Raw genomic sequence first — 17,418 nt, forward strand, 5'->3', positions numbered from 1 at the left:
GTACAAGTTATTTTTGTGGGCCATGGGGTTGTACAAGTATAAAGTCAAAGTGCGTGTTTGAGTTGTGTTGATGGGGGGGTTCGGGGCGAATAGGGATGTGGCCGATCCCATCCAGTATTGGTATCAGGTTCCGATACCAACGTAATTCACGGAACAGACATTTCTGATCCAACCTATGGGGATTTCCCATTGAGCCAAGTCTGACCTTAAGGTGATTCCCTCCAGGCTGCGCTGCTCGCTGGCTGCAAAATGGGGGATGGAGTTCCTGAAAGGAGGCGGGTCTCAATGAGACGCGGAGTAATGAGTCAGGAAATCCATTCCACAGTTTGTCGCCAGCTTGCAGGCCAGCGTAGCAGCACTGTGGCAACCCAACTTTTCATGACAATATGTCCGCTGTTTGGATGTATTTTACGCTCAGAACACGGCAAAGCAACACAGCAACGTGCAATGTTTGCAAAGCCGTAGTACAGCGAGGCGGCCGCTCTGCAGGCAGGTGTCACTATTTTAAAACGCCTGCTCGCCGAGGAGAATGGCACTGACCGCGGCATCAAAACAATTAACAGCAGCTCCTCCGCTGTAGCAGGTGATTCACACCTCCGTGAAGCTGCCTCCTACTCCACGTTAAACTCTGTTTGTGCTGCGTTGCTAAATCATTTCCCCAGGGATTAATAAAGTGATTCTGAGGGTTTAAAGATATAACAAGTTTATTATGAGATGATGACGTCATGCAGACCCCCACATTGTCCAAATTGAACAAAAATAGTTTGTACTGCTTCCTTTTCTGTCCCTATACAATATATATATTGTACAATATATTATTGTATACAATATTATATAATCCAGTCTCGCAAACCACCAAGCAAGGTGGTTATATAGGATTTATAGGAGGGTTTTTTTTATATTTCACGGTGTTTTGCACCAGAAAGTTTCATTAAAATTGACTTTATGTTGAATTGTAGTCATTTTCAGTACAAATTGTTCGCTCTTGCGAAATTATAGACATTTACGTCACGGACACTTTGCGCCACATAAAAGCAGGACTTTCAAGTGTAAATTCAAAGATTATTATTGCTATAGCTCAAGATGAAAGTGGACTGTTTGTGGCCCCTGAAGTCAAATTATATTTTGTATTTATTTTGTATGCGTCTTTGTATATATTATATTCATGCATTTATTGTATTCACCTTTATTTTGGTTCAGATATGTACCATCCACAACTTTTGTCAGTGGGGCTGCACAAAAACTCGTCTCGCCCCGTTTTGTCCCGGCTCAAACAGCCCCCGGCGATGGTGGCTATTGTTTGAAGACAGTGCCCTGAAGTGAAACTGAATATTTTATTGTCCTGACTGACCCTCCTGTTGGGGCGGAGGTTGGGGGGGAGTACAAGTTTTACGACTTTGTTTGAATTGAGGTTCCCATTACAACTATTCCCTGTCTGCATCCAGATTAAACTAGTTACTGTCACTCATTTTAATCCAGGATGCACAGGAGAAATCTTTGGACAACTCCAGCACAGCTCCAAGAGGCCGTGTTAGCGACTTTTTTTTTCTGTTCATTAAATGGTTTGTGATCTTCTCTTTTGCTCTTGGTCTGATAACTCTGAACTTTGTCTCCTTCTGAAGTTTCACAAGGACTTTTCCTGACATTTCGGTCCATTGAGCTGGTCCCGACATTTTATTTTGCAAATATTTTTTGAAGTTTCTTTAAAAGCGTTTTACACTAGACTCCGCCTCCCTAGAAAATTTAAATAACCCCAGCAAACTCCATTGTCCTTGTTGTCTTTGTGTGATCATGAAAAACTTGTAATAAAAATAAAGTTGAAAAGAAACACTTCTAAGTCTTTCTGCTGCAGCTCTTGTTTGGCCCTGGCTCTCTTTCTGAAGAGTTACACATCATCGTTGCCTGGAGTAGATGTTACAAATGTGAAAACAATGTAGGGGACACTATGGAGGCATTTTAACATCGTTAAACAAATTTTCACAACGGTTTGAGCACATTTAGGCCGTCAGAAATGCAGCCTTTCCCACAGTACCAGAATAAAGTGTAATGATAATAATCTCTTGCATTCTAATCGGGTCTATCCCAGCTCTGCTTGGGCTCGGACCCTTATAATGAACATTTCATTAATATCTGAGCTGGAGTAGAGCATTTCACTTTTGTGTTTTTCATGGTATTTTCCCACACATCTATGTGGATGTTTCATGATTTCTCAGAATATATGCAATTATCCATCCACCTGTCTACTATACTACTTTAAACAGTTCACAGTTGTGTGGCGCTGGACTTGATTCCATTGTTAGGTGAGATGGACTGAGACACTATACTAATTTAGCTTTACCAATTAACCTCACCAGCAGGTCTTTGGCCAGTGGGTGGTGACTGAGTTACCTGGAGAAAAAAACAGCTAAGCATACACAACACACAAACAGCACACAGAAAGGCCGAGAGCTTCATGATGAATGTCATAACAAGAAGATGACTCTTTTTAGTCATGTGTACATTACATGTATGATACAAATATAAGTATGTGACACTGTGCTGTGGGAACTCCAAATTGATAGGGAATGGCAAGTTGAGCATGAGCTTCACAAGGACTTTCAGACATTTCTCAAACCTAAGATAAGGCAGTGCAAGATGACAAAACTAAGTGCAGCCAGAAAACCACGTGTATGTTGTCTGAATGTGAAACAGCACCATCTCGTGTTCAATCAGTTGAACTACGTGGAAATAGGCGACAAAGATGTAGCCACGTTTTACTTATTTCAAATGTTATCACTTTTCTGAAACACTGCATTTTTACCACCTGATTATTGCAATGAGTTATATCAATTCTAGCCGTAATCATATCCTTCTTCAATTTATGAAATTGTTTTTGTTTTTTATTAACTTTTCAGACGTGTCGCGTAGTGGTGACGTCACGGTGGGGTCCTCCATGAACAGCAGTCTCCACGTGAGTGTATCAACAGCGTGATGGCTGCGGTGTAAACTCGTCTGAGCTGAGTTGGTTAGTTTTTTGCTGAACCCTTCAAACAAAACCCCCGGAACTTGTGGAATTTATAACGGAAAACGATGGCAACCGTACGTAAGAAAGTAGACAACCGGATTCGAGTCCAGATCGAGAATGGCGTCGCTCTGCAGCATCGCTCTATGTTTGTGGTGGTGGGAGATCGCGGGAGAGACCAGGTAATCTGTCAGTCCGTGTTGTTGATTAGTGTTGTATTGTCCCTGCATTCAAACATCCCACCCTGTGTGTGGTCCAGGTGGTCATCCTGCATCACATGCTGTCCAAAGCCGCTGTGAGGGCGAGACCCTCCGTCCTGTGGTGCTACAAGAAGGAACTGGGCTTCAGCAGGTGAGGTGCAAACATTCCACACGTCCAGGCCGTTTATAACCACAGCTTGGAAAATGTACTTACAAGCTGTAAATCAAACACAAAACTACTTGTGCTGTAAGTTACAGTATAAGTAGATATTTTTTCTCTCTGACGTTTCAGTTTTTTTTAGTTAACATAGACATATCTCTCAAGTAAGCACTTTGACGAATTCTGCTAATCTGATTAATAAGAAATGTGATATTATTATTAAGATTAATAATCGTACATTTTATTTATCAGCACCTTCCAGGACAACCTAGATCACTATAAACCGCGCACATGTTAAAATAGCATGTAAAAAACAAAATATTGCAACACATTCAGAATTTACAGTACACCAACGTTGTTTAACATGAATATTGTTTGTTTATAAATATTTAGTTTAAAAATGGGATTTCAAAGTGTCCAGTGATTTAAAGTTTCAGGTGTTGGGTGGGACTGAGTTCACTGTAAACTCTCACTACGAGTTTCCATTTATTAGGCTTTACATTACAATGGCATATTTATTCTCAGGCAGCTTTTCAGATTATATTTTTTATTTCTTAATCTTGCTATATTTCTAATAATATAGCTGTCTTCATATGAACGCGCGTGTACTGATAATATTGTCCAGTGTGTTATTAACTGTTTCACTTGAGCAAAGCTTCTATATTTAGATGCACAACTATGTAATTAAAGTGTTCTCAAAATGCAGATACTTGTGTTGAAAGTAAGGTGAATTAAGCAGTTTGTAGGAGACTACAAAATCTCTAGAACAATGCTTAAGAGTAATAGTAATAACAATGTACTTTAGTGCTTACCACCTGTCAAATGTGTTTGAAACAGTAATCGAAAGAAGCGCATGAAGCAGCTCCAGAAGAAGATCAAGACGGGAACTCTAAATCTGAATCAGGACGACCCGTTCGAGCTTTTCGTGGCAGCAACTAACATCCGCTACTGTTACTACAATGAGACGCACAAGATCCTGGGTAACACGTTCGGCATGTGCGTCTTACAGGTGAGTCTTTCTGCCCCGGCCATGAAGCACTGACTAGGCATGATCTTCATGTCAAGTTGTTGGGTAAGACGTCATGGCGTGTTTTGACACACCCCTGCCAGTGGTCAGCATCTGAGCAGGATGAAAGATAAATGTGTTCAGTCACAAGTTTATGACCAAGGTGCTCGTCAAAATTACAACTGTTCCTAATTTATCGACCGAGGACTGAATAGTAGATTTCAGCAACATGCTTTAATGAACAACTTATTGAATTTTAGCTGCGAAATTAAATTGTCATCAAATCCATAGTGTGATGCAGAGCTTGACAACATGCATATTGCAGAGATCTTACAACCTAAGAAGTGATCGCTTTTACTAAACTCCATCATAAGTTTTATTTACATTAGATGTAAAAACAGAAAATTGTCCCATTGCACTAAAACAAAGGTAACATTTTCAGTTGTCTGTATTTATAAGACATTGTGGTACTTGCATACTGATCTTGCCCAGTTGAGCTCAAACTTTGGAGCAGCGGAACTACAATAAGTTTAAACACGCCTCGCCTCAACAGAAATGATATTCAGTCTGATAAATACTTACTGGGGATTTTGTCATTAGGGGATGTTTTCAAGCTTTTGTTTCTGTTGTTTGATGTGTTGCGCAGGATTTTGAAGCTCTCACTCCAAACCTTTTGGCAAGAACCGTTGAAACAGTGGAAGGAGGAGGTATTGTGGTCATCCTGCTGAGAACTATGAACTCTCTGAAGCAGCTGTACACCATGACCATGGTGAGGTGTTTTTCTTTTTCCATTGTAAATCCCCATGTCAGGCTCAGTCTGTCAGTGAAGTGACCTTTGACCGGTTTTCTTCCAGGACGTGCACTCTCGTTACAGGACTGAGGCTCATCAGGATGTGGTTGGACGGTTTAATGAGAGGTGAGGCGTCGCAGGCTTTCATGAGCAAATTTCACCAATGGAATGAAAATTAAGTGGGGTTTTTTCTCTCTTATCTATGCATTAATTTGTTTGTAGGTTCATTCTGTCGCTTTCGTCCTGCAAAAACTGTGTGGTCATTGACGACCAGCTGAACATCCTGCCACTCTCCAGCAACATAGCAAATATCAAGCCAGTGCCCCCCAAGACTCAGGTAACCTGCTTTAAACTGGAGACACATGTCTGAGTTGATTCAACGCTCAGTTTGGTGATTGAGTAATAGTTTGCATTAAATGTCAGGCAAAGTCAACAACATCTACTTAAAGAGGTTTTCTGTTTTTCAGACCATTCTGGGGAAAAATGTTTTGCGTTCTGAGAAAAAGTTTATAGGGATTTTTTCACTTTTTGTACTTTGAATTCCCAAATATTTGAAATGCATTGTACACCAGTGTAAGTTTATTTATTTATTTTTTTAATCAAAATTTCAACTCTTAAGTCATGAAAAAAAAACAACTTTATCTGAACAGGTTGTAATATTTCATAAGACTTTTTTTTTTCAGAAGTTGTATTTATTCCAATGATTGAATGTTTGAATTTTATATGTTATGTTAAAGAAAACACTAGTAACACTTTTCTATAATTTTTTTGAGTGGCACCTGTATACACACAAATCATGAAGTTTAGATCACAGAGGTTTCTTTTTCCTTCATTAACTTTTTCTTCTATGAATGCAAAAATTGCACAAACTATGACTGGCCTCTTTTAACAAAGTATTTGCTATCAGGTGAATTCTCTTGAGGAATGAATTTAGATATTCATGATGTTTTTTTGTTTAGTTTTTTCCAAGTGTGTTTTAAATGGTGGTGGGTACATGAGCTCAGCTGTCCTGCTCACTTGCTTCTTTCCCTAAGCAGCCGTCTCTCTCTCCCTCCAGGAGGACGGGTTATCTCCTCGTGAGCAGGAGCTGAAGGATTTGAAGGAGTCCCTCCAGGACACTCAGCCCGTGGGTGTGTTGGTGGATGCCTGCAGGACCATGGATCAGGTCTGGGTCTTTCATATAATACTCACACACTCATATCTGTACAAGTCATAAACTATCTTTGCTCACCAGTGTTGTTTCTTGTCTTAAACTCACCTGTTGTCCTGCAGGCAAAGGGCGTGTTGAAGTTCATTGAAGCGATTTCAGAGAAGACTCTGAGGAGCACCGTTGCTCTGACTGCCGCCCGCGGTCGAGGAAAGTCTGCTGCTCTTGGCCTGGCCGTTGCTGGAGCTGTGGCTTTTGGGTAAAGGGTAGTTTTAGACATCATCAATTATGTCATTTAAGCCTGTTCTGCTGCCATCAGTTGTTTTGCAAACCAGGGTCTGATGTGTTGTACAGTTACTCCAACATCTTTGTAACCTCGCCGAGTCCAGACAACCTTCAAACCATGTTTGAATTCATCTTCAAAGGCTTTGATGGCCTGGAGTATCAGGTACGCTGTGTCAGGTCTCCTGCCCACATCATTGTTTATGCTCGGTGCGCATATACCACATATACCACTTCATCCTCCTGTCCTGTTTGTACTCACAGGAGCATCTGGACTACGAGATCATCCAGTCTTTGAATCCAGAGTTCAACAAAGCTGTGGTGCGGGTGAACATCTTCAAAGAGCATCGGCAGACAATTCAGGTAAAAAAAAAAAAAAAAAGTTTTCTGTTTAATTCCTCGTCATTTCCGGTGCATCGATGAAATGATGAAATGTGTACGTCTGACCTCCCTGTGACTGTGACCGGCAGTACATCCACCCAGGTGATGCAGTCAAGCTGGGACAGGCTGAACTGCTGGTGATCGATGAGGCTGCAGCCATTCCTCTGCCACTAGTGAAGAACCTGCTGGGGCCTTACCTGGTTTTTATGGCATCCACCATCAACGGGTCAGTCACAAGACAGTGTTGGTTGTTTGATTTGATGCCGCATCTATTGTAATTAACAGTTTTAGACACATTAACAACATGAGCGGTTGTCGGAGACAGATGTGATGACTGAAGATTAGTAAGAACTGATAGTGCCTACATTAAACATCAATTAACATGCTCTGTTTTGTGAGAGTTGGTTCGTTGTCTGTCATTAGTACTTTGGAATGATGGCTTGGTGTGAATCGTGCAAAGAACTGTTCATCTTCTATATCGTTTTGTAAATTAGGAGAGCTGGAGCTGATCCCAGTGGAGTATGGGTACACCCTGGACAAGTCCATCCCACGACAGATACCGAGAGAAACAAGCACACACACATATTTACGTATACAGACAAGTTAGATTCATGAGGGAGTAAAGCAGAGTACCTGGATAAAACCCACACATGCACAAGAACATGCAAACTCCACTCAGAAAGACATCATGGCCCCAACCCACATTTGAATGGGAGATATTCTTACTATGAGGCGAGAGTGCTCCCCACTGTGACTTCTAAAGAAACAAACACCAGGTTGTGGAGAGAGGTGTATACTTTCTGGGCCCTGGAATTTTAGATCTGGAAGATCAGCTGAAATGAAACAGAACTGAGTAGAGCAGCAAACATACTCAAACACTGGTTATATGGAATATGTAATTTACATTCAGTTGTATTCTTCTTTGCTTTTCCTCTTCTCTGCAGGTATGAAGGAACTGGACGCTCGCTGTCTCTCAAACTGATCCAGCAGCTGAGGCAGCAGAGTGCAGACAGTCAGCAGAGCATGTCAGCAGAGAACAGGACCATCAACACAGCCAGGCTCGCAGCAGGTGAGTAACACCTCCTTCACTGCGAGCATGCATAGGTACGCTTGTTCAGTGTGTCTCTGCAGTCTGAGTGATCGCTGTTGGCTTGTCCCTCCTCCCTCAGCTCGCTCCCTCCATGAGGTTTCTCTGCACGAGTCCATTCGGTACGCTCCGGGAGACGCGGTGGAGAAGTGGCTGAATGAGCTGCTCTGTCTCGACTGTCTCAACATTCCCAGACTCATTTCTGGCTGCCCACTTCCACAGACATGTGACCTGTATCCTTCATTTGATTCACAATAGTTGACTCAAGGCGAATGACGCTCTCGGGGCCAGTGCCTCCGTTTTGACTGAGAAACAACAGACTTCAAGATAAGCTTGTTATTGTAATGTCTCTTTTCTTGGTAGTGTTTACTGTAAAAACTGTCTAATGCAGATTTATATTGATTCATCTGTCAGGGATTTATTTAGATATTTAGTTCATCTGTAAATCTGAAGTTCCTCAGGTAGTGGAGACCTACAGTAAAAACCATCAATCAACAAGAGGAGGAAGGAAAATAGATGCCTCAGCTTCAGTCTTGACTTGAGAGTGAGGGACCCCGGTTTCAATCCCAATTGTGAAAGGGAGGACATGTAGCATAAAAACTGTGTAACTTAACACAACCTAACAATTAAAGCTTTAAATGTCCGGGTGTGTGTTGTGTTAAATGTGTTTCCTTGATGGTGAACATGGACGTGTTGTCTTTAACTGGCACCATCCAGATATTACGTGAACAGAGACACACTGTTCTGTTACCACAAAGCTTCGGAGGCTTTCCTGCAGCGTCTCATGGCTCTCTATGTGGCGTCGCACTACAAGGTGAGATTCATCTTTTTCATTCACATACAACACTTGGGGTTGCATCACCTTCCATTCTCTTTGCTCCATTTGCTGACTCCGTGTTTTTCTGTTGTTTCTGGCTCCAGAATTCCCCCAACGACCTGCAGATGCTGTCTGACGCTCCCGCCCATCACCTCTTCTGCCTCCTGCCGCCGGTTCCGCCCACACAGAACTCACTGCCCGAGGTCCTCGCCGTGGTGCAGGTAATGTTTGTCATTGTAGAGCTCAAACACTCTTCTTCAAGTAAATCAGCAGTGTATATATTTGTAATTTTATTTGAAAAAAAATTTACTTGTACTCCATCTCTGAGGAGTTTAGCATTTTATATAACTTTTATTACAGCCAGTAGATTGTATTTATATATTGTACGTGTTCTCAGGTGTGCCTTGAAGGTGAAATATCGAGACAATCCATCCTTAACAGTCTGTCCAGAGGGAAGAAGGCCTCAGGTGATCTGATTCCCTGGACCGTGTCAGAACAGGTATTTAACGCTCACACAGGCCTGAACAGAACTGCCACAGCTCTTCATGCTTTACTTGGTGGTGATGAATTTTGCTCTCTTCACAGTTTCAAGACCCGGAGTTCGGCGGCCTTTCTGGAGGCAGAGTGGTGCGAATCGCTGTCAATCCGGACTACCAGGGGGTAAGAACAGGAGGCTTTCCATCCGTTTCTTAGTTGTCTGGAGGGTCCTTCCCCCGCAACAGAGGGCTTCTGTCCGTCTAAATTAAGTTTTAGTCTGCGTTCACACGTAGTTCCCTGGTTTTAACCAAACATCCACAGTTGGCTTCATTTTGCGTTGCTGTCACACTGCCTCTTTTTAACATCGACAAGAGACATAATCAAAACACGTTTTGCTGTGATGTTGATCCTGTAGCCTAACTTCCACAACAATAGTTGCACTAAATGTAACGCACTGCATGATGGTTTATTATCGTGGGATTTTTATCAGCTGAGAACTCACTAACAACCTGTTAAATATATAAAGGAGTCATAGCAGCAGTGGGAATCTTCTCAGTAATTCAGTTCAATCACAATAAGCTGCAAGGTCAAAGTGCTTCTGTTGTCTGTCATGGCCTGATTTTGATTTGCCTGCAGCTGTTTGGTTCACTGCCGAGCTGTAGGTTATACCTTTTTTTGTGTGCACAAATACTGTACAATTATTTGAGTGTAACTTGACTGCGTCAACAAATTATAATGGGTTTTTCTTTTTGTTCATTTCAACGTACGTACAGTGCAGTCAGTGCATGCCCTACCATGGAGTACATAAACCATATATGCTTTAATCAATGGCTGAATATGTGAATTAGTCGCCCCAAAGGAAGCTATTTCAGGTTTTTATTAGGGGGGTGTTTTCCCCACAAACACGGTGGTGACAGACAGGTTTGCCCAACTATCTTTGAAGGCAACAACACAGATATATGATGAATGATAGACATCCAGCAGTCTCAGCATTGTGGTAACATCAGACGGGTACATGTAGACAAAGTTTTCCTCTTCAATTCTCTCAGGCACCAATACTTAGTTAACATCCTGCTGCTGCAAACACATACAATTTTAAAACTGTTGTGCTTCAGATACATTCGCTGGCTATTTATCATAGTCTTCCACAGGCTTTGACTGAGATATTTCCACACTTGATACGTAGCCTGTCACTGAGTAGCTCTTTGGTGAGACTTGACCCGTAATGCATCTCACAGATGGGTTACGGCTCCCGAGCGCTCCAACTGCTGCAGATGTACTATGAGGGCAAGTTTCCCACCATGGATGAGAGCGCACGCTCAAACCACAAGGAAATCACCTCTGTCAGCAGTGAGGTAAGACGTCACAGGATTTTACATCTGATTCACATTATTTCCTCACTTGAGCGCTCAAAATAGGACTCCCTGCAGATGAATCAAACAGACACATCTGTGACACAAACAGAACTTTTTTCTGTGCAGGCCGTCATTCTACTCGAGGAGGTGATCACTCCTCGCAAAGAGCTCCCTCCTCTGCTGCTGAAGCTGAGTGAGAGGAGAGCAGAGAGGCTGGACTATTTAGGAGTCTCCTATGGCCTCACTTCACAACTACTCAAGTCAGTTGAATATAAAGACGAATGTGGAATTGGTTTCAAATCTCTCTGAAGGGTCAAATATTAAAAATGGTTTACAACTCACCAGGTTCTGGAAGAAAGCCGGATACACTCCCGTCTACTTGAGACAAACTCCTGTAAGTGTGTATATTTGTGTTTCTGGTTTGTACTGTGCTGCACTCTCGCTGTAACTCTTGGCGTGTGGTTCTATCTAGAACGACCTGACAGGGGAGCACTCCTGTGTGATGCTGAAGGAGCTGAATACAGAGGAAGGCTCGGAGCAGGGTCAATGGCTGTCTGCCTTCTGGAAAGGTGAGCTTGTTTATACTTGTGCAGCTGAGCTCTCGTGAGTAATCTCACCACATTCCTTCTGAATAGTCTTTATTATTTCCCTCTAGATTTCCGCCGGCGCTTCCTGTCTCTGCTTTCCTACCAGTTCAGCAGCTTCCATCCGAGCCTGGCTCTCAACATTTTGCAGAATAAGAAATCCAAGGAGGGGATGAGCAGTAAGCCACTACACATTATCTCATTAAACATGTTCCAGACTTTTGCTGAAAATGATTTCCAGCTGATTAATTGTGAAACTAAACGCAGGAACATTGCATTCATCTGCACATACTGTTTATGTGTGTATACACGCAAACACAGCTGAATAAACTGAGATGTGGAGGCCATTGCATGGCTGAAACAATAGAATAAAATGATTTGACGGTGGTTAAAATCTACACCTTTTTTCTTTACAAGACTCATACTAGGAATAGGTTTATAAACAATAAATTTGAAAAATACATGATCACTCCTGATTACATACGTTCTCCAGTGTCCTCAGCCCATTTGGTTTTGCTCTGCTTCTCCCTTCTTCCCCGGTAGTGCATCAGATGAAACATCCTAAAGCCTTTTAGCACCTTTAGCTGGTTTCTCATCCCCCCAGTACAATCACCAAGTCACTATTGATAAAGACTCCAAATATAGAATATTGAACTGGATAGAGTTTAAAATAATTACCAAACCTGATTTGACCCTCGCTTGTCTCGACAGTTCTCAGTAGCTCTGAGTTGGCAGCCCATTTCAGCCCGTACGACCTCAAACGTCTGGAGTTGTACTCGAGAAGCATGGTGGACTACCACCTCATCATGGACCTGATCCCGGCTGTGGCACGCATGTTCTTCCTAAAGCAGCTCGGGGACGTCTCCCTCTCTGCAGCACAGTGTGTACGTTTGGCCCAACAACATACCGGATTAGATGTGTGTTCACGGCTGCTTCAGTAGATGTTGATGGGCCCTGTTGTTCTCCAGGCTTTGCTGCTGGGAATCGGACTACAGCATAAATCTGTGGACCAGCTCGAGAAGGAGATCGAGCTCCCGAGCTCACAGCTCATGGGCCTGTTCAACCGCCTCATCCGCAAATTTGTGCAGGTGAGTCAACATCACCAGTGTGACGCAGCAGAAGGATCGGCGACAGTGACGCTCATGCTTTCTGTTGTTTTCATCCACAATCGATCAGGTTTACACAAGCATCCAGGAGAAAGCCATCGAAGCACAGATGGTCACCACCAAAGAAGTGACCATGGAGCCGACCATTGGTAGCCTTCAAGAAGATCTGGTACACACCTCAGATTATATATGATGCCCCATTCATGCTTGAACCAATGGTCAGCTAATATGATCTCTGTCAGGGTTTGTTGTTTTTAATGACACTGAAATGGGTAACGCTTAAGTTATTTTATACTCATAACATATAAACTACAAAAACTAATAAAAGTTAATTTGAAAAAAGTAGAAAATTGTTTTTTTGCGGCAGAATTATGAAATCTTTCAATTCTGTACCGTTATATTTTCATAGTTTATAAGCGATAATGACAAATATCTCAAGTAGTATTGATAAATCTGAAGAAAAAAATTGTTTATTAATGTTAATGTTCTGTTTCATGAGCTTCTGAAGTACTGTTAGTATGAAAGACGTAAACTTTTGTGCAGTCATATTTTAATTGGAGGCTTTTTTTTTTTTTTTTCATGATTTTAGAGTCAACATCTCTTGTATATTAATGAAATTTTGGTAATCTAATGGTTTGTTTGACACTTTTAATTGTAAAGCTACTTATCTGTTTGATAGTAAAAATGTAATAATTTCAGAGTGAAGCGGCGAAGGAGTTCGAGGAGAGGCACAAACAGGATGTAGAGAAAGTAAAAGAAATGGATCTGGATGAGTGAGTGTGGAAGCGAGAAGTGGGGCCTTCTTCCATATTAGTTTTTTTTTGGAACCAGTGTAGCCTCAGTGGTTTTCTTTGTTTATTCAGGTACAGGATTCGTGGAGACGATGAGGAGTGGGACCAGGCCTTGAAAAAAGGCGGGAACACGGCCGTTGTCAGCATCAAAAGGTACAATAGTATCCAGGATCTTTTGCAGTAGAAAATAATGGTGTTGAAATGTGTTTCTCACGATGTCGTATTGCCCACAGTGAAAAGAAGAGGAAATGGGAGGGAGGAAATGCTGTAGCGAGCAACGGGGCACCGCAACACGGGAAACTAAACAAGAAGGACAAGCAGCATGGAAAATTCAAGAACAAGGACAAACGAGGAAAATTTGGAAAGAAACTACATTAATGACGATGCATGTTTCTCAGAGATATGTGAATATTTTGGACTGACATACAGACACTGAAATGCATCCAGATAACTGTATGCCTCCTTTTTTTTTATTCAAATATATTCTTTTTAACTCATCACAAAACACACTGGCGGGATTTCCCGGTCCATTGCTTTCCCTGTAACAAGTGTATGCAACACTGCACAAACATTATAAAGCAGTATAAAATAACACACATTAGATGTATTCACTAAAAGAATTAAACTGGGGTGATTCCTATAAAAACTGAAAACCTGAGGTATATGATTGTGTCGGGCTTCACTGAACTGGTCACTTGAACACCTGAGGGTGTAAATCGTTCCACTTCTGTTTGAGCTGCTGCTTCACAGCCTCTGGTGCAAAGATACAGTCTATGGCCTGCTGGGAGAGCTTCCACATGTCGGCACGGCTCAGGCCGAAGGTGGACGCCGCCAGATGGTACTCCTGAGACAAGTCTGTGCAAAAGACGCCTTTATCGTCAGTCTGTGAGGAAACAAGAGGCACAAGTCGATCAATCACAGAACTCAGATGTTTTGTTAAAGGATATAAATAATGGAAACTGTTACAGTTTGAGTCGTAACATATAAAAGCTGTAGATTTTGTATTTGATAACACATACTCGTTGACAATGCTAACAAAAATGCTTTAACGGCTTGAGTCATCAAAACGGTTACGATGCATTCATACACGTACAAATAGGAACGGTTAGTTCACATCCCATTGAGATAAAAAAGACGCTCTATTATATACTGAGAAGTGGATGAAAGGAACCTCAGGAGGTGCTTTTATTTTCACACGTGTATCATTACCCTAGTGCTGTTAACCGTTATAACTGCAGGACGTTCATCAAGTGTCCTTCTAAAATTTACTGTGGACAGTATAAATCTAAATATTTTGGGACAGGCATCAATCCAAAAACATATCAGCTTGAAGTGTTCTACTTCATACATCCATAATGAGAAGTGAGTCTGTACGTATTCCTATAAGTACTGATTATAAAAAATAAATGTTTGAAAAACCTCAAATCAGGTGAGATATATATTGAATTCAGTCAAAAACATTTTATTGCAGAGCTCACAGTGAATGTGAATTGACAATTTGAAAGAAAAATTCATTTAATTTCACAAGCAATTTATAGAAAACTAATTGTGATAATTCTTTTAAAAGATATACTTCGCATTCTAACACGACTCGTGATCTATAAGCTAAAATAATAAAGAATAATACAAAAACTGTTTGGAAGTTTCTGGGTTTGGATTAAACTTTCAAACTGAACTCTAATTCTTTTCAGTGTACCTGTCCATTCAGCATTTGTTTAAATCAGGTGTATAACTTTGCCCTCAATATGCTGGTCGTTATATTAGCTTGCATACATTTTACAAAACACACAAAAAAAGACAAATATTCAGATAACTTTCTTTTTGAAAAGTTTACATGCTGTGAGAGATGAAACTTACACAAATGACACTTGGGTGTCCTAGCTGGTACCAATATTTGAAGTGATGATCGGAGTAACGTGCCACAGTGCTCCCTTTGACATTGGATGTCAGGCAGAGCTCTAGAAAACAAGACATTCATGTAATCTATTAAGATTCTTTTCACCATAATGAAAATGTGTGTGATGTGGCCAGAGCGTTACCCAGCGGTATGTTGTTCTTCACCACTTTGTCAACCAGACTCTGAGATCCACCAACTGCAGGATGTAGGAAGGTGCCGTGACCGATTCTGTCAGGTGGAAGATTTAACAGCAGATCTGTTTCCTCTAGCTGAGATGGAACCTGTGGCAATTTTCTTTTTAATGACAGCACTCACAATGTGACAGAATCTAATTAACACAAATACAGCTGTTACATTCATACTTCTGAGAGATGCAATGACAACTTCAGTCCAGAATTTTTGGCTCTCTGGAGGGCAGGAAGTAGGTCTTTCCCATGGCCCACCTTAAAAGGAATGGGGGAAAAAAACCAACTAAATAAACATGGTATACGAACTCAAATACATTTCCATCTCATTTCAAGAGGTTGAGGTTGTTAAATTCCTGAGTTGTGCACATCCCTAAATGATTAAAAGGCAGATTTAATAACTAACAGCATATGCAAATAAGACAGCCCAAGGAAAGAAAAACTACATTATTATGAACAGGCAAGCCCAAAAGACGTTCTTAGATGAGTGGTAGCTGACCATTAATAATGAAATGTTCCAAAAGCCTTTGAATTCCCATAACATAAAAAGAAAACAATGCTTTACTGAAAAGGCTGTAAACCCCCCCCCCCCCCCCCCCCCCCTCCAGCCCGGAAAATAAAATAAAATAAAATAAAAAATTGATTCAAAGTGCCACCAGGCTGACATGTCACATGTTATATTTGGATTTTCCAAATCTGCCCCAAAGCTGACAAACCGTTGGATCTCCGCTGAGGTCGAGTCCCACCACCAAACCATCAGATGACAGCATGAAATCTTCAGCCAATTTCACTGTCTCCATGGCAACCTCAGTCCCATTCCTGCGGTCAATCGCCACCAGAAACCTTCAAAATAGAAAAAATTATTATAATCTCCACACACAAAACACCTTTAAAAATAAAACTTACGACCTGCTTTGCTCAAAATATCTGTGCAAACATGTTTTTTATTTTATAGATATGTACAACTGTGGCTTCATTTCAAAAAAAGTAAAATTTCTATATTTGATATAGTTGCAGGAACAGGAAATCTCTTTACCTGACGTCAATGTCCACTCCCTCACTTTTACACTGTTGGATTGCGTTTATGACAGTTTCAATATAGCTCCTCTTTGTCAACCCTACAGAACAAAACACATGTAACCACCAGCTGAAACAATCAAGGCATTCATGTTCCACACCGACATCCTTACCTGTGTCTTTCTCCTCCCTTGGTGTACTTCTCAGCTCCAAATATTTGACACCATCAGCTGCAAACTCTTTTATTACATCTGTGGCGACCTGAGAAGAAAAATCAACAACTGTTACTGACACTGAGAAGAGAGCAGGGTTAAAGAGGGCAACACTCGTCCTCACCATCAGGATGTCCTCCTCGGTGTCCACCAGCTTGTGAATGACCTTGAAGACCTCAAAGCACCTGTGAACATGATCAGTTAATGTTAATCTGTTCAATCAATTGAGGCAGGTACAACATATACGTATCCATCAATGAGAAATCATATAAATCAATATAATGACCGACAGCTGTTGGATTTTGATTTTATGACGAGATTTGAACGACAGGTATAAAAACACACTCATCCAGTGTCCTCAGCTGGCCCTTTCCGATGGCTGTCATGCTGTGTTCAATGTTGAGATGCGGTTTTCTGCCGATGAGTTTCTCGATGGTTTGAGAGCTGACTGAGCCGTTCAGGTGAGCATGAAGCTCCTGTCACAGGCAAAACGCTGACGTTAGCATTCGGCGAGCACAAACATCAACTTTTTCTTAACAATCCCTCTCAAAATCACTTTTCCGGGTAACACTATTATATATTGTTATAGTTTTAGTCTGGACTCACCACTTTTGGCAGCTCGCGATAAAAGACAGTCTCGTTGTCCATCTTAAAACGATAATGATCCCGAGACGGACGATGTGTTTTCTGCCTTTAACCTGCTTTTGTTTTCAGGATGTATTTTCCCGTAGCACCACCAAGTGCAACAAAAACACCAGTCCCTCGACCGCCCAAGGTGCCTCGCTTAAAGTTCCGCTTTTTTGTGTCGCGCAAAAGTAAGTCAGATAAAACAATTACTACAAAAGAAAGAAAAAGTCGCGCCTTTGTTTTAGTGCAGAGAAGAGTGCACTTTCCAATGCTTCCTTTAAACTAAATCCTAGCCG

General features: G+C 41.5%; 2 protein-coding genes across 3 annotated transcripts; one reads left to right on the forward strand and one right to left on the reverse strand.

The window, feature by feature from the left end:
- Positions 1–2,911: 2,911 nt before the first annotated feature.
- nat10 (N-acetyltransferase 10) lies at positions 2,912–13,845 on the forward strand. Of its 2 annotated transcripts, none has more exons than XR_013935777.1 (28): positions 2,912–3,183; positions 3,261–3,352; positions 4,199–4,370; positions 5,014–5,136; positions 5,222–5,283; positions 5,380–5,494; positions 6,215–6,322; positions 6,430–6,563; positions 6,659–6,752; positions 6,851–6,949; positions 7,057–7,193; positions 7,912–8,036; positions 8,137–8,287; positions 8,772–8,868; positions 8,976–9,092; positions 9,269–9,370; positions 9,457–9,531; positions 10,587–10,703; positions 10,830–10,963; positions 11,049–11,097; positions 11,176–11,272; positions 11,359–11,466; positions 11,999–12,171; positions 12,256–12,375; positions 12,464–12,562; positions 13,093–13,143; positions 13,257–13,337; positions 13,418–13,554. XR_013935777.1 is itself a non-coding variant. In XM_080474857.1 (28 exons), exons 1-28 carry the CDS (start codon positions 3,070–3,072, stop codon positions 13,560–13,562), a joined length of 3,114 nt encoding a protein of 1,037 aa, XP_080330983.1. In that variant the 5' UTR covers positions 2,912–3,069; the 3' UTR covers positions 13,563–13,845. The 2 variants fall into 2 exon arrangements, 1 of the variants encoding a protein (XP_080330983.1); XM_080474857.1 differs by having other exon boundaries at positions 13,093–13,166; positions 13,418–13,845.
- Positions 13,537–17,242, reverse strand: mapda (N6-Methyl-AMP deaminase). Its single transcript, XM_080474862.1, has 10 exons — positions 17,102–17,242; positions 16,841–16,971; positions 16,620–16,680; positions 16,457–16,544; positions 16,303–16,384; positions 15,983–16,109; positions 15,444–15,524; positions 15,224–15,362; positions 15,042–15,142; positions 13,537–14,067 (listed from the first exon to the last, which is right to left on the reverse strand). The coding sequence occupies exons 1-10, from the start codon at positions 17,141–17,143 to the stop codon at positions 13,876–13,878; spliced, it is 1,044 nt and encodes a 347-aa protein (XP_080330988.1). The 5' UTR covers positions 17,144–17,242; the 3' UTR covers positions 13,537–13,875.
- Between the last annotated feature and the right edge of the window lie 176 nt (positions 17,243–17,418).

This window comes from Lipophrys pholis, assembly GCF_963383615.2.
Source record: "Lipophrys pholis genome assembly, chromosome: 11".
NCBI classification, from domain to species: Eukaryota; Metazoa; Chordata; class Actinopteri; order Blenniiformes; family Blenniidae; genus Lipophrys; species Lipophrys pholis.